Below are 22,981 nucleotides of genomic sequence, written 5' to 3'. Positions count from 1 at the left end.
TATACAGTCAGGTGCATAAATATTGGGGCTTTAACTGCAGACTTTCAGATTTAATTTGAGGATAATTACATCCAAATCAGGTGAACGGTGTAGGAATTACAACGGTTTCTATATGTGCCTCCCACTATTTAAGGGGCCAAAAGTAATGGGACTGTTAACTCAAAAACTATTTCATGGACAAGTGTGGGCTATTCCCTTGTTATTTCATTATCAATTAAGCAGGTAAAAGGTCTGGAGTTGATTCTAGGTGTGACATTTGCATTTGGAATCAGTTGCTGTCGACTCTCAATATGAGATCCAAAGAGCTGTCACTATCAGTGAAGCAAGCCATCATCAGGCTGAAAAATCAAAACAAACCAATCAGAGAGATAGCAAAAACATTAGGTGTGGCCAAATCAACTGTTTGGAACATTCTTAAAAAGAAAGAACGCACCAGAGAGCTCAGCAATACCAAAAGACCCGGAAGACCATGGAAAACAACTGTGGTGGATGACAGAAGAATTATTTCCCTGGTGAAGAAAAACCCCTTCACAACAGTTGGCCAAATCAAGAACACTCTCCAGGAGGTAGGTGTATATGTGTCAAAGTCAACAATCAAGAGAACACTTCACAAGAGTGAATATAGAGGGTTCACCACAAGATGTAAACCATTGGTGAGCCACAAAAACAGGAAGACCAGATTAGAGTTTGCCAAACAACATCTATAAAAGCCATTACAGTTCTGGAACAACATCCTTTGGACAGATGAGACAAAGATCAACTTGTACCAGAGTGATGGGAAGAGAAGATTATGGAGAAGGAAATGAACTGCTCATGATCCAAAACATACCACCTCATCAGTGAAGCATGGTGGTGGTAGTGTCATGGTGTGGGCATGTATGGCTGCCAATGGAACTGGTTCCCTTGTATTTATTGATGATGTGACTGCTGAAAAAGCAGCAGAATGAATTCTGAAGTGTTTCGGGAAATATTATATGCTCATATTCAGTCAAATGCTTCAGAACTCATTTGACAGCGCTTCACAGTGCAGATGGACAATGACCTGAAACATACTGCAAAAGCAACCAAAGAGTTTTTTAAGGCTAAAAAGTGGAATGTTATGTAATGGCCAAGTCAATCCCCTGACCTGAATCCGATTGAGCATGCATTTCACTTGATGAAAACAAAACTAATGGGAAAATGCCCCAAGAACAAGCAGGAACTGAAGACATTTGCAGTAGAGGCCTGGCAGAGCATCAGCAGGGATGAAACCCAGCATCTGGTGATGTCTATGCATTCCAGACTTCAGGCTGTAATTGCCTGCAAAGTATTTGCAACAAAGTATTAAAAAGTAAAAGTTAGATTTAGGATAGTTTAGTTTGTCCCATTACTTTTGGCCCCTTAAAAAGTGGGAGGCACATATAGAAACCATTGTAATTCCTAGCCCGTTCACCTAATTTGGATGTAATTACCCTCAAATTAAATCTGAAAGTCTGCAGTTAAAGCGCATCTTGTTTGTTTCATTTCAAAGCCATTGTGGTGGTGAATAGAGGCCAAAATATGAAAATTCTGTCAACGTCCCAATATTTATGCACCTGACTGTATCTATACCTGTCTGTAGATTTCAATTGATTTTAAGACAAGTCTGCCAACTGTTGCCTCACCATATTAGTTGCTGGTGCTCAGTGAGTGGGCACCACGAGGAAAATAAACACCCTGGGTAATGCCCTATGCTATTGCCTAGGTTTGCTTAGTGGTAGCACCAGCCCTTGGTGTTCCTTTAGTATATGCATTGCATCAAGGGCCTGATTCAGACCCACTCCCAAGCACTATGCACTCACAAGTGGGTCAATGGTGGGGCATTGTGCATGCGTGGCGTGCACAAGCCCCAGAGCGAGAGAGAAATTCTCTTGCTCCGGGGCTCTCTACAAACAGGGTGGCTGTCGATGTTGATTGACAGCTTGCCCCGTTTTGTAGGCAAGGTGGGGGGTGGCTGGACAAATGAAGGCATTCTTGAAGGAACGCCTGCCATTTGTGGGCGGCCCTACTGACATCACGAGTGATGTCAGTAGTGAGCTTCTGACTCTATTAGAGCCAGAAGCTCACTGGGGCTTGCAGCAGGTGAGACCCTACCACAAGGATCTCATCGCAAGCCCGATGGTCGCAACCATCACGTGGCCACTCACTAAAGCTGTGTGTGGTAACCCACAGCTTAGCGAGTGGCCAGGAGGCCGGGTTTGTTAAAATAAAGCGGCCACCCTGATTCAGAATGATTGCTTTCTTTTTGCGATCGGCTCTGAATCAGGTCCCAAGTCCTTTTCAATATTTGTATTAATGAGCTAATGAGTTGTCTATATAGGGGTTTTGAAACACAGCAAGCCAGTAACTTGTTACAGACTTTGACATTTAAAGACAATGAATGCAGGGTTATAATTATAGGCAATGATAACTTCTACTTACAAATTAAAATAAATACAAATTGTGAAAACTAAAATGTAAAAGCATTGCTGCAAAGACTAATAAAAGTTTGAGATGCATGAAAAGAAGGACACATGCACAATATCAACATTTTATTCCATTGTATAAGTCAGTAGAAAGAACAACCTCAGTAATAAAATTAAAAATAATGTTATATTATAAAGTGAGCTTGCTTTGCTTACTTTAGAATAAAATATGGGCTTTATTCAGAGGCGGCCATACGGTCTACGACCGCACGGCCGCCTCGATGTTTGTTTAGTGCGCATGCGCACGAGGGAGCTGGCTCCTTCGTGCGCATGCATGAGACCCACTACGACCAACAGCGCCGGTCGTAGCAGGTCTCTTTCCAAAGGGGGCGAGCTGTCAATGTTGATTGACAGCTCGCCCCATTTGGAAGGCGGGCCGGGGGAGTGGCAGCCCAAATGGAGGCATTTGGGGGAGGCCCCTCTGACATCATTAGTGATGTCAGAGGAGAGCTTCCAGCTCTGACAGAGCCAGAAGCTCTCCGGGGCTTACGACAAGTGAGACCCTACCCTAGGGTCTCGTTGTATGCCCCGATGGTCGCGATGGTCAATGACCATCGCGAACATCACCCTAGCGGTCGTTAGAGCTATGGGTGTTAACCCACAGCCTAACGACCGAAACAGAGACGGACGGTCAGGATGCAAGCAGCCGCCCAGTTTCTGAGCGACTGCTTGCATCCTCCGACCGCCTCTGAATGAGGGCCTATATCTTTTGGGTGACCTATTTAATATACTGTATAGAAATACATTTGTGCCCAATTTCTTAATCATCTTTTTACACAAAAGCCCAGATTATTATTATTATTATTATTATTATTATTATTATTATTATTATTATTATTATCATTAATTGAATGATGTATTTTATTTGTATAGCACCATTACCAGGGGCAAATGCAGGAGTTTTAAGGGGGGGTTTCTATATACATGTATCTATCTATCTATCTATCTATCTATCTATATTATTATTATTATTATTATTATTATTACCAGTTATTTATATAGTGCACACATATTCTGCAGCGCTTTACAGAGAGAATATTTGGCCATGCACATCAGTCCCTGCCCCATTGGAGCTTACAATCTATATTCCCTGCCACATGTGCACACACACGGGTTATTTTTTTTTTTGTGGGGAACCAATTAACCTACCAGTATATTTTTGGAGTGTGGGAGGAACTGGAGTACCCAGAGGAAACCCATGCAAGCACAGGGCGAATATACAAACTCCACACAGTTAGGGCCATGGTGGGAATTGAACCCATGACCTCATTGCTGTGAGACAGTATCGCTAACTATTACACCATCTGTGCTGTCCATATATAAATATATATATATTAACACAAAAAAAGCTAACCTGTGCTATAATCATACACAGCTGCACCCTTTAGTAAGTCCTCTGCTAGTAGGACTACTTATGAATAAATACAAAACAATTACAGCTGGAGCGCTACAATCAAACTGCATAGAATTGATAAGAAGAGTCTTTAAATTCCTTATACTGTATATACCAATCCCCTCCCAGCAGTAATTGTTTTGTATATATATATATATATATATTATATATATATATATATATATGTATACCTCAAATAAATGGGTCCCCTCTCCAGGGCACCCCTGACCTAGGCTGATTGCCCAGGGCTATCCCTGCTACCCCTGGGCAGTTGGTGGCAGGTTGTGTAGTGTTAAAAATATAATTAACAACATTGTCTTTACAGTAGAACTAAAGGTCTCAGCATGCCTCCCCAACATGCTGGTACTTGGAGAACCACAAGTACAAGCATGCGGGGCACTAAGCGCCAACTGGTATGTGTAGTTCACCTGTAAAGAATTGTGTAAAAAAAACACTAGATGCAGACATCATGAAAATAAAGTTTTATTACATCCATATACACTCGCTCATACTTACATGATGCCAGATGTTCACATCCCCTTCTCAATGTAAAGTATCCAAAGGAAGTACCTGTAAAAAAAGATCCAATACTCACCTTTTGTCCCACGATGTTCTCTGCAGCTACAGTATGTTGTTCAAGTTATGCTAATGACAGATCAGGGTTTGAGCTGCCATTAGTTACCGGGTCACGAGGCAATCAGTGGCGGCTTAACATTAGCGGCGGCTCATTGGTGGGCACATGCGAAAAGTATTTTTAACTGAATATGGAGATAAGTTTCTGACTGGTGAAATGTTGCAATCGGCATTACTTTTTTGCGGATCTCGGCTTTTCGCATCTAATTGAATACGGCCCTAAATATGCTATTGCATCTAACTCTAGAAAAAAATATAGCATTGAGTCAATTATAAATTGTAATTCTAGATATGTTATATATTTGATCTGTCCATTTCACATGTATTATGTAGGACGTACGATTAGGAACTTAAAAGAGAGATTTATGGAGCGCAGGAGGAATATCCAAAACAAATGTCTTAATCATAATGTTCCTAGACATTTTCTGGAATTTAATGGAGAGGACCCCATGGGTTTATGCTTGATCAGATTGGAAATTATCTCCAGGTGACAGATATAAGAAATTATGTAGCCAAGAAACTGTTTGGATACTTAAGTTACAATCTTTGAAACCGCAAGGATTAAATGAAAGCATCGACCTTGAATTTATATAGGATTCATTTGTCTATACGAAGTCTTTTAGTAGGGAGTTGGTCTTAGTTATCTTTATTGATCTATATAGATGCATATGTATTGTCTTTTCTTTACATATACTGTACTGTAGGTATTCTACTGCATATTTTATTATGTATTAGGTATATATATATATATATATATATATATACACATACACCTATGTGTGTATGTGTGTATGTATGCATGCATGCATCAGTTGTATGCATCGTGCATACATGTATATTCTTCTTGGTTTATACTATATTTTGTTATCACTGTATCACTATATAATTTTTTGTTTACTTATAAACTTTATAAATGTATTTATTTATTAATTTAGGTAAACCATTATGCAATTAGAATAAGATCAAGCATAGATTGAGTATATGCATTTTTCTTATAAAGACTGATTACACAGGATTGCGATAAAAAAGCTTTTTTAATGAATTTATATGATACTTATAGATTTTTGGCTTCTGAACACAAAAATGATTCCCGATTTTGCATATCACATCACGTTTTTCTGCAAAACGTGTAATTTTTTTCATATTCTTTAAAGTAATAAATGTATTCTGCCTACATTCATTATAAAACATTGTTTTAAATGAATTCAGTCAGTAGTATAGAATGTTGCAATTCAGTTCTTGTCATAAAACTTCTCCCGCCCAGTGCCAGATTATGGTCCACTTGGTCCTGGAGCTGAAATTTACAAAGGGCCTAAACCCCATACTGTCTAAAGGAACATTGCACACCACAAATACCACTACAAGGTGAGCTGGCGAAGGTGGAACCAAATGCAAGATGCAACACAGTTTTGCCCTGTGCCAGCTCATTTTAACCCCTGTCTACCACCACATAAACACACATAGTACACACTACACACAGTACATATAGTACACACCACTCATACAGTACAAGAGATTTCAACACTTTTAGGCAAGGATCCAAACTACAAAGAAATTGTAAGGGAAATGATTAATAGTTACAGAAACCTTGGCTGCAATATGAGTTTAAAGGTACATTTTTTGAATTCCCATATTGAGCATTTTCCGAATAATCTCGGAGACTACAGTGAAGAACAGGGTGAACGGTTCCACCAAGACGTTAAAGATGTAGATAGAAAGAAGATACCTTGGTCGTTGGGACGTCAGCATGATGGCTGACTACTGCTGAATGATACACAGAGATGACATGGAAAAAGATTATAAGTGAAAAGCAAGAAAACGAAGTCGAAGTTTGAAGACAAAAAAACAAGATATAAATGATTTTTGCAACAATTATGGTTTTGTTTCTATTAGTGTTTGATTTTTGTTGTTTTATTATGTAATTAAGACAAAAACGCAGTGATATCATCTACACTTCTTCGTATTTCACAAGAAATATGTCAACAACAATTAAACTTCTTGTTTTTTATAAAAAATTATGTAACCCCCTTATAGGTAAATGTGATGTGGCAATTTTTTTTAATATACTATTTCTTGATGTACACAGGAGTATAATTAAGAATATAAAAGTATTATTAAAAAAGCTTTCAATACCTTAAATTTTGCAGACCTGTGTCATCAATAATAGACCAAGGGATACATATTGAAATATATCTGAAATTTTTCTTTTATGTTACACATCAAATTCTATAAAATTTATAAAGTCTTTATTGCCACACTGGATGTAGTTTATAAATGTTATATGTTGATATATATTACTATTTTTATTAGGAACGAGCACTTTGTCTAGGTATTAAACCTCCAATTGTATCAGCTGGGCTAAGGTATTAAAATTTCTAATTGTATCAGTTGATAATTAATTAGAGTGCTATTTATTCTGATCAGCACGGACCAGTGAGTACTTCCGCTTCTTGAAAAAGCAGGGAAACACATCTAGGATGGAATTGGTATGTAATATCGCCGGCCGCATGGCCGGCAGTTCGAATCCCGGCAGCGGCAGCCCGACAGCGCTGGAAATCCCGATCGTCCCCAGGTAAGTACTTACTAACCTAACCTACCCCTAACCCTCCCTTAGGGGTGCCTAACCCTAACCTCCCCCCAAGTGCCTAACCCTAATCTCACCTCTAAGTGCCTAAACCTAACCCTCCCTTACCCGCTGCCTAACCCCAACCTCACCCTGGGGGTGCCTAACCTTCAATCGGGATGCGGGGCGCCGGTCTCCCAGCGTCGGTAAAATGAGCGCCATCTACATCTAGCCAGTCATTTCACCCTCATGGGATATGACAGTCGGGAAGCCGGCTGTCAGCATAATGTCAGCCGGCTTCCCGATTGCATCCCTCAAGGACACAGAGGATTGCATAATAAGTGACCTAACTACTTGCACTATGATCATCTAATTTTCTGGCTCATCTGTGCAGAACCACAATAACACTTATACATTTGAGGAGGACTGAATGTCGGGCTCTAGCGGTAAGCAGTCACAGGACACTGGATCGTATGGTTAGAGTAAGAACTACTCACCGCTAACCTGCCTATTGTGGATTTATGGTCAGACTTGAGCAGTAGGCAGGCACAAAGCACTGGACTATTATTTACCCAGCTTCTGTGACAAAGACTGCATGGATCTTGTGAGTACAGGCTTAAAGCCTTGAGCTTCAGCGCATACAGCGTGCACCCTTTTCCATACACCGCTACTGAGCGGCTACTGTTTTGCAACCATTGGACATTTAGTGATTCATATGAACAGTGTGAATACAATATTGCCAGTAGGCTATTGGTGTACCATTGGATTGACTGTACAGAGCAGAATTATGTGTCACATCACTAAATCAGTGTGAGAATATACGGGACAGTGACTTTATAAACATAAGTGCCGCATAATTTACATTTGTATATGCATTATAGAGATTTTTATTTTAGTCACAAGTTTTATATATATATGTTTTGTTTCTGACTCCACTCCCGGGAGTTATATATAGTGGTTAACATATATGTTTTAGATGTCTTATTGTTATATTTTAAACAGCAATAAAGTGTCTTAATTATATATATTTTTTGTGTTCTGTGCAACAAGCGCCTCCCCTTTTTTTGTTTTCGGTATATACACTTACATTTGCGCCTATACCCTCTGTGTGTATGCGCGTGTGTGGGTGTATATAAATTCAATCTTTCATATATAAATCTGGAGCAAACATTGGTAATCAAATAGGAAATGTGGGGTAAAAATGTGTTGGGAAGCATATAAAAGAAGAAGTTGAAAGGCAGAGGGAAGTTGACATGGTAGAGCGATCAGCATGAATATGCATAAACAAATAACATTAAATGCTTGAGGAGAGAGTGCATAAGAAAAAAAATACAGAATTAGAAGTATGATCTACAAGAAGAACAAAAATAAGGTTTATGAGTAAAAAATCTATATGTTCTATCATTTGTATTTAATAAAATACATGTTATATTATAATGTGAAATTTGTAGAAAGTTTTATCAAACTGTGAAAATGTTTTTTATTTCTAATACACTAAAGGATATAATTGGTCACAATAATCTATAAAATAATACATTTAAAAAATAATGCTATTATAAACATATTTTGCCTTAGACCAAACTGTTTATTTTTGTTTTTAACATTTTGGGCCAAATGTAATAGGGTGAGAGTTTTCTCACACTTTTTAAACTCGCCCAATGTAACAAAATCCAAGAAGATGCAAACTTGCATGTTTTTCAGACTCAAAAGACTCTCACGATTTAAACTCTCATCCAGATGTTTTCCCTTTTTGAAGATACAACTCTTAGATTTTACTGCTAAACTCTCACATGTTCTAAACTCTCACCCTATTACATTTGACCCCTTGTTTGCATTTTATAATATTGTCTGGACTCTGGAGGCATTTGCCGGTTTCTTCTGAACTCTTCCAATACATACCTTAATTAGCATACTATTTATTTTTTGAAGGACTATGCATATGTGGGCATTTTATATATACATGTACAATTGTGTTGAAATATCTTACTTTTTCACTTTTATTGATTTCTATTGAATGCCCAACAACAATGTAATTCTTGAGTGGCATAAACAAATTCATGCAGCAAGTCATTTAGCTTATTAGAAAACAGGGTAAACACTCATATGTATAAAGTACAAACTATGGCACTGCACTCATGGTTTGATAAAAATATAGTGCTGCACTCATGGTAACTCAACTGTGTTATATTGTGTGTGAACATGATTGTGTCACGTACAATGTACAAATGACAATATACACTTGTAAATGCAAACTTAGTATGTATTGGAGTCATAACAATCTGTGTGCATTAACACTGGTAAGCAATGCACATTCAAATTATATGTTGTTCAAATATAGTAACTTTAAATACAACATGATATATTCCAAATAAAAGTCAAAACTCTTTGAAATTCTAAATGCAAAAATCAAGCATGAGTCAGTCAAATGTAACAACGTAACAGGTTTAAAACAATGTATAGCAACAGAGGTACTTACAGTAGCTAAAACTATTATACTGTCCATTGAAACTCTTTGGTTTAATTAATATTCTCATGACCTTACATGACATTTTAGGTCTCTTATTGGATGTTTGTGGTCTACTATTGAAAGGAGATCAGGCAGCAGTGTTAGTGGTGTTGTATAAAGCTGTTGGATATCTCTACTTTGAAATGGGGACTATGAATCTTATTACTCCAATGCTGTAAAGTATTTGGGCATACAAGTCGTGGGTCACTAGATAAACCTTTAGGATTCAGGATCACACAGACAAAACATTAGGGAAGATACAACTGTTTCTTTATTATAATTTACAGTAGCAATAAAATACAATGCAGCAATATCAAAATATATGGTAATAGCATATGATAAATAACAAATGATAACATAATTAATCACCTGGTAATTATCAAAACCCCTTTGACAGATAGGAAAACTACTAGATTTCATATTATCTTGCACATAATACATAAAGACCTCTCAAGATCACCAAGATACCAATCACGTCTGGCATCTTTTCCCTGATAATGAATCTCTCACAATATGTATGCAAACTCCTGTTTGCAATCATAGATCAAAATCCAATGATCCAACCTACCACTTGACAATAAACACAAGCAATGCAATATAATTTTATATGGTCATAATCCCTAAACAAGGGGAAAGGACAATAGACCAGATGCAGAGCATTTTATTAAAATTATTGATTTGAATATTAGACACAATTACATTGTTTAAAGGGAACTTTTAACTCCAAAGGGTATAACCATGTGGACAAGATTTAACCCTAGTTTGGCTATCATGAGTGTATGGGAGGACACCTACATCTGGTCTGAGCATTACTATATGGCAATCTTTGTGCTACCTAAATGTCATATTGGCAATGGGATATTTAAATTGTGGTGCTCACTGTAGGATTTCACTCTATAACTTAAAAAAACTTATAAGAATTTGAGGTTCACCTAACATTACCATAAGACCAATCTAGAATTACTGGACCTACAGACATTTCTAAAAGACAGATCACTCCTGAAAAAAACTCTCCCTATTCCAGTAGACATTAACAGTTACATCTTATCCACTAGTCTGCACTGTTCAAATTGGCTAAAAATCCTACCCAGTATGCAGTTTATTAAATAGATGACATTGCTCACAACTCTCAAACAACAGAAAACAAGGGGACCAGATTCTTGTGCAGGATGCAGTAACTTAAGTACAGTAGAATTAAACAGCAGGGAACCACCACTAAACTGCGCAGATAATGGTAAAAAGAGGAGCTCCTTTTCACTACACAGCACAGTACAGAATCAAATAAAATTCATCATATTATAGGAAAACATTCAGCATTCTTGGCTGTAGACATAAATGAGTTTACACTTGCAACAAGTATAGTTATAAATCATCCCAGTCTGAAGTATTGTCATGTGAAATGTTTATAAGATGTACCCAGAGTATGTTTCTTGGAGAGACTCCAGTAACAGTGACTCAAGTGATAACTCTCAACATTAGATTAATGCTTTACATTTCCTGTACTTCTACATTAATAAATATGGATATACTGTAAAATGATTTTGATTATAATTTATCTTCTCTCCTCTCTGGATGTTTTACAGGTATCAAGTGTATTATGCAGCCGTTTAGATCTTGATGATCACATTGGCAAGTTGATTGGTACTTACAGTGGAGGCACCAAAAGAAAATTGTCTACTGCAATAGCTTTGATTGGAAGACCTCAAATACTACTGCTGGTGAAATAATCATAACAAATATGCCATTTTATTGTTTGAACTAAAACATGATGGACCTGATTCAAGGTTGTATGCAAATGGTCCACTTTGGCTGTTGCATTGCATTGCATGATTGGAAGTAAATGCAAATATTCACTCATTTTTGGAGTTGGCAGGGAATCTGTGATGCACCACCACCATTCATCTGAAATGTGAAACCAGCCATCATCACTATAAGTGCACATTTGCACCTGCCCTATTTTTAGTGCAAGTGATCCATCTCTAATCAGATAGATCTCTGAATATGCACTACTCTGAATAGAATGCAATTCCATTTACATGCCTAGAACAAACCCATGGCACACTTAACCTATGTGTCAATGTCCAGTTTCCTCCCTGTTACAGCCACAAGTAGAGATGCATATGCAGTCTCCAATGCATGCACAGTTGTTAAAGATCAGGAGAGCCATCTGCAGAGGGTACTTGCATGTAATTCTGATTCAGGCACAATATTTTCTTAATTACAGTACTGCAAACCTGAAATTATGTAAAACATTTAACAAGAAATACTAAAAGTAACACAAATGCAGAATAAGAAACAGTAAAGTAAACAAATAGACACATCCACAATATAAACAGATACAAAAGTAAGCATTGAAATGATATGTTAATGTTACAAAAATTAAAGAATTAACAAGAAAATGTCATATTGCAACTGTACTTTCTTACAGAAAGGAAACATAATAATCTATAAACTAGACCTATAACTGCATTAATATGTTCAAGGCTTTTTGGAAATATTACTGCAGCATTGTGAACAATTGCTTTTGGTGATTTTTATATACATATTCATCCTATTAAAGAGATAATTATACAAAATACAGGATGTAGAATAGAAGTTATATATAAGAAGTTTGCTGGAGAAGTGTGGTGGTAGGCATATGGACAACATTTTTCTTGTGTTTCTGATCATTCCAAGATAACATTTTAAAACCAAAATGAAGTCATGCTACAGACCACTGCTCTGAAAGTGCAGAGAATTAGACATTTAAGAGGTGGATGCTGGATATTCTGAGTTCATCCATTAATTTATCAGCACTTATTCAGTACACACAAAAATGTATATATGAATTCACATAAGACCAGTGTATGCATTTGGAGATTGTCCTATCTAACCTCATGAAAATGAACACAAAAATGAGGACAAGCTGACAGCTGTGTTATGGTAATATATTATTACAATCTGTATTACTAATCTTATTATATTCATATATTATAATGAACATATGCAAGAAAAGAGTACATTAGAAGTCAATGGAGATTATTATGGCTTTTATATATGTAATTGGACTCCCTATTGGCTTCTAACTCTACAGTAGCACTCATCTGTCCATAATATACAGTTATTTCTAACTGAAACTTTACCGAACTGTTTGTATTATTTTATTTTTTATCTCTGCTGTTGATTTGCTACATTAATGATGTGTTAGAAGACTTTCATTTGATGATTAATTGTTATTTTTGAGTAGAAATTTGCACCTTAATGAAATATAAATATTTCTCTTTATTCTTTTCATCTTTGCTAATACCTTCTTATAGCAAATATGAAATGTATTATTATTATCATCATCATTTATTTATATGGCAAGTATTCAGCAATGCCTTTCAAAGTACATAAACAAATAGGTGACCAGTGACTTACAGTACAATACAATACAATGCAGGACAAGTACATGGATAATATACATTGCTACATTAGTGACCATATCACCCACATACGCAGCAGAGCATAAGCAACCAAGTGTTTGGTGCCCTAGTGGGGAGTAAGAAGTAGATGAAAGTAAAGTAGGGAGAAGCACAAGAGAGTAGAGAGCCCTGCTTGTAAGAGCTTACATTCTAAAAAGTAGGGGCAGACAAACAGGTGTGACACAGATGGGACAGATGGGAAGGAAGGATCATGTAGCAGCAAGTGTTGAAGAGAGCTGGATGGCTTTAATGAAGTATTGGGTCTTGAGAGCCCATTTGAATGATTGTAGAGAGGTGGAGAGTCTGATGGGGAGAGGGAGAGAGTTCCAAAGGAGGGGAGCAGCACAGGCAAAATCTTGGAGGTGGGAGTGGGAGGAAGTAATCAGTTGGCATGAAAGGTGGTGTGCATTAGTTGAGCAATGAGGGTGGAAAGGAGAGTGAAGGGAGATCTGATGAGAGATGTAAATGGGAGAAGATTGGGTGAGGGCTCTGAAAGCAAGTGTGAGAATCTTGAATTGGGTTCTGAAAAAGAAGGGGAGCCAGTGGAAGGCTTGTAGGGGAGGGGAGGCAGATTTAGAGTGTTTGGAGAAGATGAGCCAAGCAACAGCATTGGGAACAGACTGGAGAGGATAAAGATGGGATTTTGCAAGGCCAGATAGGAGGAGGTTACAGTAGTCCAGTCTGGAGATGACCAGAGAGTATATGAGGGTTTTAGTGGCATCCTGGATGAGATAGGGTCTGATCTTGAAAATAGTTTTGAAATGGAAATGACCGGACTGCGAGAGGTTCTGGATAATTGCTTGAAGGAGAGGGATGAGTCTAATATTACTCCAAGACAGCACAGTATAGAAAAGCAACAAAAAGGAATATTCAGTATTTCTTTACATAAAAAGGGGAAGTCTTTTGTTTTTTTCTTATTTACATTTTATAATAAAAATGTTTTATTTTAATTTCATATCAACCTGGCAACTTAAAAAATGTGTTGTCTCTCTGTGTGGGACCCTATATACACCAGCAGTGGTTTCTATCCTCTTGGATGAGGGGGCTGCCACTGCCCAAGGAGAGGAGGAGGCAGTCCCGGCTGGGTCCAGCACCTGCACAATGGATCTTGCATGTGTTGGGGCCAGTGCATGAACACTAGAGCTGGTGGCCCCGCACATGTGAAAAACACTAGTTTCTGGATACCAGGTGGGGCTGCCACATAGGCAGAGAAGTGGCCTCCCACTGGAAGCATGCTCTCAGCTAATCGCAGCTAATCGCAGCCTGGACTGGCAGTCTCAGGAGCAGAAAATACCTCCCCCTGGGACTGCCTGTTCTGTGTGTAACTGGCAGGTAGAGCTTCCAAACAGAAGTCACTGCCAGTCACAGCGTGTAGCCAGTGCAGTCACAGTTTGCAACTGACTCACTTAGATGGCAGATTTTACTGGAAGAGGAGCAAGAAGCTCTGAATGCCCTAGGTAAAATCCACCACTGCTGTACACTGTATCAACCCAGGCATCTTTAAATCCCCAGGATTGCAGGAGAGGTACTGTATAATCATCTCCTCCACAATTCCATTACCAAACCTATAGCAACATAGTCCCTACAGGAGCATGGCCCATGTCTCTTTGGCCCTGGTTATCAAAAAGCAGTTCAAAGTTTTAGAACTACTAGAAATTATTTTCAATTATTTTAGGTTGGCTTATAATTACAACAAAGTAATAAAAGGAAAGTTTAACATTCAAAACCACAAACCACTTTCTCATGTGTTTGTGGTTATTTAACATCAGATTTAAACAGCACTTTACTCTGCTGCTGCTATTTTACATACTAGTGATTACTAACCTGTCTTTGACTTTCCCTGTTTCTGCTGTCTGACCATGTACCAGTTACTCTTTTACTGACAGAGGGCCTGACTGAGTTAGGAACACTATAGCAATTAGGCACGCAAACGGCCGATCATTGCGTTCTGCGCATGTGTAAGCATCACAGTGTGCGTGTGCGAACACTCCACTGCGATTGGGACTGTGATCACAGTGACTACACAGACCCATCACAGAGTGATTGACAGGAAGTACCATTTTGGGGGTGGTGATGCAGGTGTGCCAGTGCGTTTGAATGCCATTGCAGGGGCGTGCATAAATTAACCACTGTGATTCCATGCGCAGCATGGGCTTCCACTGCCTGCAATGAGGTTATCAATTCTGGGTAAGGTCAGGGCTTGTGCAAGTGTGTATGATGCTCCGATTCTACTCGACGTTACCGATGGTTTCGCAGTTTTGATAAGTATTATGGATGTGTGTATGGTGAGATGGGCGTCCTTATGTTAGGCTGTGTATGACATTGTGATTGCAGTCATTAGCACATCTTCGCAGTCAGACTGCGTGCATAATCGCTATTGCGATCGCAATAGTTGAATCAGGACCACAGTTTGTCCCAGTACAGTGGCTAACAATGGGAAAACTGGAACAGTGGAAAAGTTTGTTGGTATACAGATATTACTGAAACCCTTTATGGTTACTGTCTACCTTTTGCAGTTTAGGAACTAGTAGTCAGTGTTTCTGCTGATCATAGAGAAGTAACAACATAATAAAAACAAATAATGTTGTATTTTACACTCTTTCAGTAAGTACTTGTGTAAAGCATAAGCCATCAGAGTACCTGAAGCAAGATGGATAGCCATAAAAAAGGAAACACATACAATGTTAGATGGGAGGAGTCTATGGAGTACATTTTCTAAAGGTCTATTTTATTTGATTTTGATGGATTTTAAATCAATTTAAATTAATGTTTTGTTTCAGGGGCTAAATCCCAATTTACTAACATTTAAAAATCAACATAAAATATAGTCTGTTAATAAATGTTCGATTTAGCCCCTGAAATAAACTTTGTTTTAAATCACTTTGATCAAAATTGGTGAAAATCAACCTTTAGTAAATCTATCCCTATGAATGAATGGTCCAGGTCATTTTTGATGTATCTAAAATGAGATTGGACCATTGCTTTTTGTAATGATTTCTTGCTTCCATGCTTATCCTTTGCCAGGTGTTAATGAGTACGATGAGATATTAGCCAGTGCCAACATTAGATTAGACAAATGGCTACTGGCATGTTCTAATGAGCCCTTTATCTAGCATGTACTATTCCTTTTGAATTTCCAGTAAAAAGTTCTTCCATTTATTTTTCACAGAGCATCTGTAATGTTCATAAGATAATGCATCAAGATGACTAATGCTGCATACACACGTAAAGATTTTCTGTCCAACCATCCAACTAGTTGATTGGTTGCAATGAAAATTTGGTAACGTATGGGAGTAAATGATGATCAGCAATTTGCTCCTAAATGCCAGAAAACAGATGAAAATGGTCATTCAGACAAGTTTGTTAAATGTTTGATCTAAACAATTTGTTCAAACAACAGTTTTTATCCATTTTCCGGTGTTTGGGAGCGAAATGCTGATTGTCATTTGCTTTCATACCTTACCAGATTTTCATTCCAACCAATCAACTAGTTGGATGGTTGGACAGAAAATCTTTACGTGTGTATGCACCTTTAGGAAGATCTGGCAAGAGGACAAATGTATCCCAACTTTTTGTGTACCCTTTGTCAGATGCTAAGCAATGACATTCATTATCTCTTTAGCATATGTTAGACAGCACTGAATGCTGCATGTAATGTACTGTAGAAACTGATACCAAGCAAAGTGAATGCTTTAACATATAGCATTTATACTGCTTCATAAGTTTACCTGACCTTTTTAACTTTTAACATTTACTATGCATTACGATGTTGAACACCTGATATTAATATTCAGATGTTCAATGCCTGTCTGTGTAATAACTGCAAAATGAATACAAGTTAAATGATTTCCTAAATTATTATTATATATGTTTAGCTGTCTGTATGTATCAATTCACGCTCACTTTAAGTAAATAACTGCAATATCACATTTGTTAATAGTCCCATCTCTATATAGTGTACTTTATTAGTGATACACTAAGCATTTAATAGTACAGGACAGTACAACATAGTATAGTATGGTGCTATGCTGAAGAAGAGAAGCAGTTTGAGCATAAAAAAACTAACCACTTTTTATAGGTAGAAAATGCATATGCATATCAATTTATCAATCATTTATTTATTAACTGAATATCACTTACATTTTGTCTGGTTTTTAAAAAGTATAAATCATTGGCAGGATGAGCCTAGTTCTGGAATGGATCCTTGCTCTAAGCGTCACCTATGGAAAGCTATCAATAAAGAAGTGCAGGATGGTTGTGCAGCAGTACTTACCACTCACAGGTAGGTACTTTTGTGCATAATAAACTTTGAATTTGTCTTTGTCTAGTTCAAACTACATAAAATAGACATTATTTGATTTAATACCATCATTGGTATTCTACAGCACTACAAAAAAGTGCACAATATCTTTTAATTCATAGAAGTACAGTATGATTTATAAAAATATTTTTTGTTTTCTAACATAATTGCATTTTGACATAGCTAGAATTGCATATTTGCTTTATTTAAATGAAAGCTGGGTAGTTGACTTAGATTTCACATCAATATTGAGCAAAATTATTGAACTCCTCACCTTCAAACCAATCCTTATTGCACAGGGCCAATGAGGTTTCTAGAAAAAACAATATCAAAAAGGTAGCAAAAAAGTCACACAGTGCATGCATCCCATGCACAAAAGTGATTGATACACACGGTCTCAGAAAATGACTGGAAATATATTGGTCGTTCCTGGATGATTCCTGGGAGGTAGATATTCAGATGCTCTGAGATTCACTGTCTGATGGGCATTTTATGGGAGTGTTGCATACTCAGAGCCTTAATGGCTTACATTAAAGGCCATACTCTTATGGAGATTCTGCACCTAGCATGGATCAAGTTCAAGTTTCGATGGTAGCATCTAAAGATGTACCAAGCTGTATTGTTGCATGTTAAGATGTTATTATTGTAAAGGGGAAAAAAATCACTATTTGGGACATTCAAACCTACCAAATTATAAAAGATAACTTTTAATCGTATGAAACTAAAAAACACAATTCAAAATTCCATAAATATATGTACATAAATACATAAACACCTAATGTAATGCCATCAGCATAATCAGCATCAAGCCCAGGATTTAATAATCTATTGGCACAGGGGCTGATTCAGCATTGCATGAAAGTACAATGCTGAACTCAGATTCCCAATTATCGGGAATCTGAGCATGCGCAGGACCAGTTCTGTGAATGTACAGAACAGGTCCTGCATGTTTGCACACAGCCCCTGCTATGCCTCTGTCTGATTATCAGACAGAGACATTTAAGGGGCGGTGTTGGGGTGGGGACAGCCTGCATTCACAGAAACGTGGCGTGTCAGCCCCATTTTCCGGAAGTGGCAAGGCCAGGTGCTACGTACACAGATGCAGTTTCCTGTCCTTGCAAACCAGCTAGCCTGCATAATCTGAGGCTTACTCAGCTGGCTGGCAGCTCGGCACCGCCACCATCGCGACAAATGTTTGCGATGGTTATCCCAGCCTGCAACCTTGGTCGCAGTGCTGGGATTGAAAATGCAGCAAGACGTGTCGTACACCTCCTGCTGCATTTACATATTATCTTAATCATCCCCACAGTCCTGTTTAATAAGGCCTACAAACTGTTTATGGCAATTACCTGGTCAATAAAACAACTACATGGAAATAAGTTCCCTGAAATCAAATGAGCAAATAGGAAACACAAAGGTTTAAGGCAAAATATCTAATCAATATTAAACACAATAATTCTTGGGAAATCTCCCTATACATACTTGTAAACTGAATAGTACTTGCAACAATATATGAAGACTATATGGTCATAGAAATTCAGAGATATTGGTTACATGCATTTGCAAATACATGGGATGCTGCTAGGCCTCGTCACAGCTTCTCTGTCACTAGCAGTCCCTAATACTAAGGGGTTCACGTTCGGGGCACAGTGCACCCCGAAAAACATCCAGCCCAGGACCCCCCCAGGGCATCACATGAAAATTGGAAAAAGGGTGATAGTGCAGTGTAAAGTATAGAGGTGTAAGACTAATTAATGAGTGTTTGAAAAAAGTAGTTAAAATATATGTGAATTATTACATGAATAAAATACAAACATAATGTGATGTGAAAAGCAACTATGTGTATTAAGTGGTGATGCCATGAGGGGACCCAGCCAGACCAGCCCGGGGGCCATACGGCCAAACACTCACCCCAAATGTAAAATGTACCAATTATAAGGCCTCATGATAAAGGCACATATAAATTTTGTCAAATGTAAGGCCTCCTGATAAAGTTTTTCGGGGTGCACTGCGCCCCGAATGTGAACCCCTTAGTGTTAGGGACTGCTAGTAACAGAGAAGCCGTGACGAGGCCTAGCAGCATCCCATGTATTTGCAAATGCATGCAACCAATATCTCTGAATTTCTATGACCATATAGTCTTCATATATTGTTGCAAGTACTATTCAGTGTGCTGAGGAACAATAGGGGGTTAAATCCCCCTCCTTTTTCTACTTAGTATGACCCCTCCCTTTCATGCACCTGATTAGTGCTGCTAGATTGATTGAGAAGCTGCCATTTTTGTTTGTTTGGTATGAGTTGCATGAAGGTGCCAGCATTAGTAGGGCATTCTGGTTCTAGCAGTGCTAGTTGGAGTTCCCAGGTAAGCTGGCTCTCAATGTGGATGCATTTATGTATCTGCCTTTATCAGGAGGTCTTACATTTGACAAAATATATATGTGCCTTTATCATGAGGCCTTATAATTGGTACATTTTACATTTGGGGTGAGTGTTTGGGCGTAGGGCCCCCGGGGCTGGTCTGGCTGGCTATATTGTTGCAAGTACTATTCAGTGTGCTGAGGAACAATTGGGGGTTGAGCAGCTGCCATTTTTGTTTGTTTGATACTTGTATACTGACTGTCACTTTGAAAATAATATATATCTTGCCTTAATTGAATGGCACTTTATATTAAGATTATTTAGTGTATGTGCATATGAGCATTAGAAAATGGGTAAACCTTTCTTAATTTACAATTATGAATATTGCAATATGTAATAAACAGTATGCCTTAAATATAAACACAAAGAAACATAGAACCAGAATGATATGGCAATCTGTGCAGCATATCTAAAGATATATAAAGATGATACTATCAATAATAATACTCTTGAAGGAGATCAAACTTATAAAGGTGCAAGAAAAGATGTTTGCATAAATCTGTCACAAGTGTTAGAGAGAAAAAAAACCTCTAATAGTGTGCTGTGGGGGGTGGCTACATCACATTGTTTGTCTACAGGGCAGTGAACAACATATGAGTGGACCCCCTCCAGGACATAGGCATTGAAAATAGCAAAGTTACTTCTGCTTTTGGATTTGACCTGGGGTAGTGTCTGATGAAGATGTCAGAACAGACACTCACCTTCATGTTATAAGTTAGATATAGAGCAGGGTTGGACTGTAACAGTAGATAACCAGACAAATGACAGTCATGTGAAAAATATGTGTATAACTGGTCAGAAAATATTAGGATGCTGCTTTCCAGTATGTGCCTGTATAGCACAGTGAACATTGGGTGAGCATTCCCGTCTAGCTGCCAGATATATGAATAAGTAATAGGGAGAAATATAGACAAATGAAAGATTAATCAGCACCACCTGGATATAATTAAAATACAACAGAACTAATACTTAATTACACTATCCCCTCTGGTACTGGATATCTGCATAAAACAAGAGGTATGAACATAGCAGTGGTGAGCTGCTATTACATGAATAGGTATTAAACAGTGAACTTGGTGGAAAGCGACAATAGTGTTAATTTAATAAATAAATAAATAAATAAATATATAATTAGTCTGTAAAGTGTCAGTGCAAATAGATACGATCAGATAGGTAATGTGCATAAAGTGTCAGTTGCAAATTAAATATTTATGTGCACTACAGTGCTCCAGAGGATAAAGATGCATGTTTCGCCAGGGTGGGGGGTTCAATTGCAATATGCAATTTTGTGTCATGATAATTCAGTCTGTCTTAACTATAATGACCACTATTTAGGTTTTATTTTAGTTGCATATGATTAAAAGTTATGTTTTATAATTAAGTAGGTTTGAATGCCCCAAACATTGAGAGTACTTTTGTTTCCCTTTGCAATATTATATTCTAATGTTGGATCTCATTGGTGCACCGTCACACTTTTTACATTAAATCCAGAATAACGGCCTTATTTCAGTATGATTGTGGATTTACTCACCAATTCATTACACCAGTTAGAGTACCAGTGCTTGGGGTCATCCCTACGTCCCTGTTCCCTGGATTATATGCATAAAGTTGGTGTGCAAATTCTTACACATTCAGATGCACACATTTACACCAGATGAAGGAATGTAACTAGCATTAGCATTAAGTCGCAGATGTGATTACTAAAGTGGTTGCAGCAGCCTGTGACTCAAGGACCCCATACATCAGAGATTGATTGCAGCAATCGTGCAATTTGCAATCGATTGTGTATAAAAATCTTTCCCTTTTTCAATCGATTGCTGATTGCAGAGATGCCACAATCGATTGTAAAAGGTAAAGATTTTTATACACAATCGATTGCAAATTGCACGATTGCTGCAATCGATCTCTGATGTATGGGGGCCTTCAGAATCAGTTCCACAGTGTATATAGCCTGAGCTGGTTTCCATTATAACAGTGACAACATGAGTGGGATCACATTCCTTAATAAACACCAGCTAGGCAGTAATAAACTCCATTTAAAACATCAAGTGCTTGTAGTTGGATAGTGTAAAAAATGTGTAGCACAATACCTGTAAAAAAAAAAAAAAGATGGTTAAGTTATGTTTAAAGCCACATTTGTGAGTTTGTGGGACAAGCAGTACATTGGTGTGTTTGTGGGGTTCCGATATAAGCCGTTTCAGTGTCCGTGTGGTGAAAGGTAGCGCTCGTAACTAGCAGTCCCTATCTCTGCTTACCTTCCAATCTTCATGGCAGCGTGGCCAGCTGGTTCCCTTTACGTGTGTGTCCGCTCCATGTTCCGCTTACTGCAGTCCCGGGATAGACGCTTCGTCTGCTTGCTGTTGCGGTGCTGGAGCGATCCTTCATGTGTGTTGTGTCCAATGCTCTCCAACGCATTTCAGGTTCATATGCCCTTTGTCAAGGATAGAATAATGATCAGTGATCTCCTTTTATTCTAATAAACTCCAAGTGATGAACAGCTACATGCTGATGATCTTTCCAGCTTCAGAGGGGTGTGAGGTCCAGGATTCTTACCATGTACCCTTATAAAAACTTTGCCACCCCAATGGAAAACTATATAATAATCAAGGATGGCTGTCATGTGTCTGCCATAGGCAGTGGATGCAGAAATATGACAGCCAAGATAGGGCTATGTTGTTCTGCAAGTTGTAGCATGTGTCAAATGCAGTGTGCACCTACGTGTAGAATAATCTGATCTACTAACAGTCACAGTTCCACAGTTCATGTCACAGTGTAACCTGTGACATGAACTGTGGAACTGTGACTTTCACAGAATATAGTCACTATGTTCTTCCCCCTAGTGCAATCCAGGCACAAAGAGTATCAGGGGGTCTGTTAGACTTTAACAGTGCTTTTATCCGATGGTATTGAAAAGTACTTAGTATAATCACCTTTTTTTTCTAAGTATATTTTATTATTCTTATCACTATTTATGGAAACAGGATGAAATCAGTTTGTTTTAGAAATGATTAAAACAAGTGTCATAGTATAGAAGTTACTATAAACATATTATAAATTTTTTTCTGAATATTGTTTTTTATTTCATAGAAAAAAAGCACTAAACTACAGTATACAGTAGTCATATTATATAGGTTGATTCTTTCTTATTGCTGTCTTTGAATATACTATAATTGACCTGATTCTCTACAGAACATTATTTATCAGTTACATTTACAATAAATCCATACCCAATGATATTTACA

The 22,981-nt window shown here is 37.9% G+C and overlaps 1 protein-coding gene across 1 annotated transcript in view; it reads left to right on the top strand.

Moving 5' to 3' along the window:
• LOC148507692 (ATP-binding cassette sub-family A member 13-like) overlaps positions 1-22,981 on the top strand; it is a 186,115-nt gene that overhangs the window by 121,639 nt on the left and 41,495 nt on the right. Inside the window, exons 6-7 of the mRNA XM_088445628.1 lie at positions 11,162-11,296; positions 17,200-17,303. Of these exons, the coding sequence (XP_088301754.1) occupies positions 11,162-11,296; positions 17,200-17,303 (239 nt within the window). The remainder of the gene's footprint in view (positions 1-11,161; positions 11,297-17,199; positions 17,304-22,981) is intronic.

Source organism: Taudactylus pleione, unplaced genomic scaffold (genome assembly GCF_031769625.1).
Source record: "Taudactylus pleione unplaced genomic scaffold, aTauple2 ptg000386l, whole genome shotgun sequence".
NCBI lineage: Eukaryota > Metazoa > Chordata > Amphibia > Anura > Myobatrachidae > Taudactylus > Taudactylus pleione.
The sequence above is the reverse complement of the archived record's forward strand: the minus strand, read 5'-3'. Positions and strand labels throughout refer to the sequence as shown.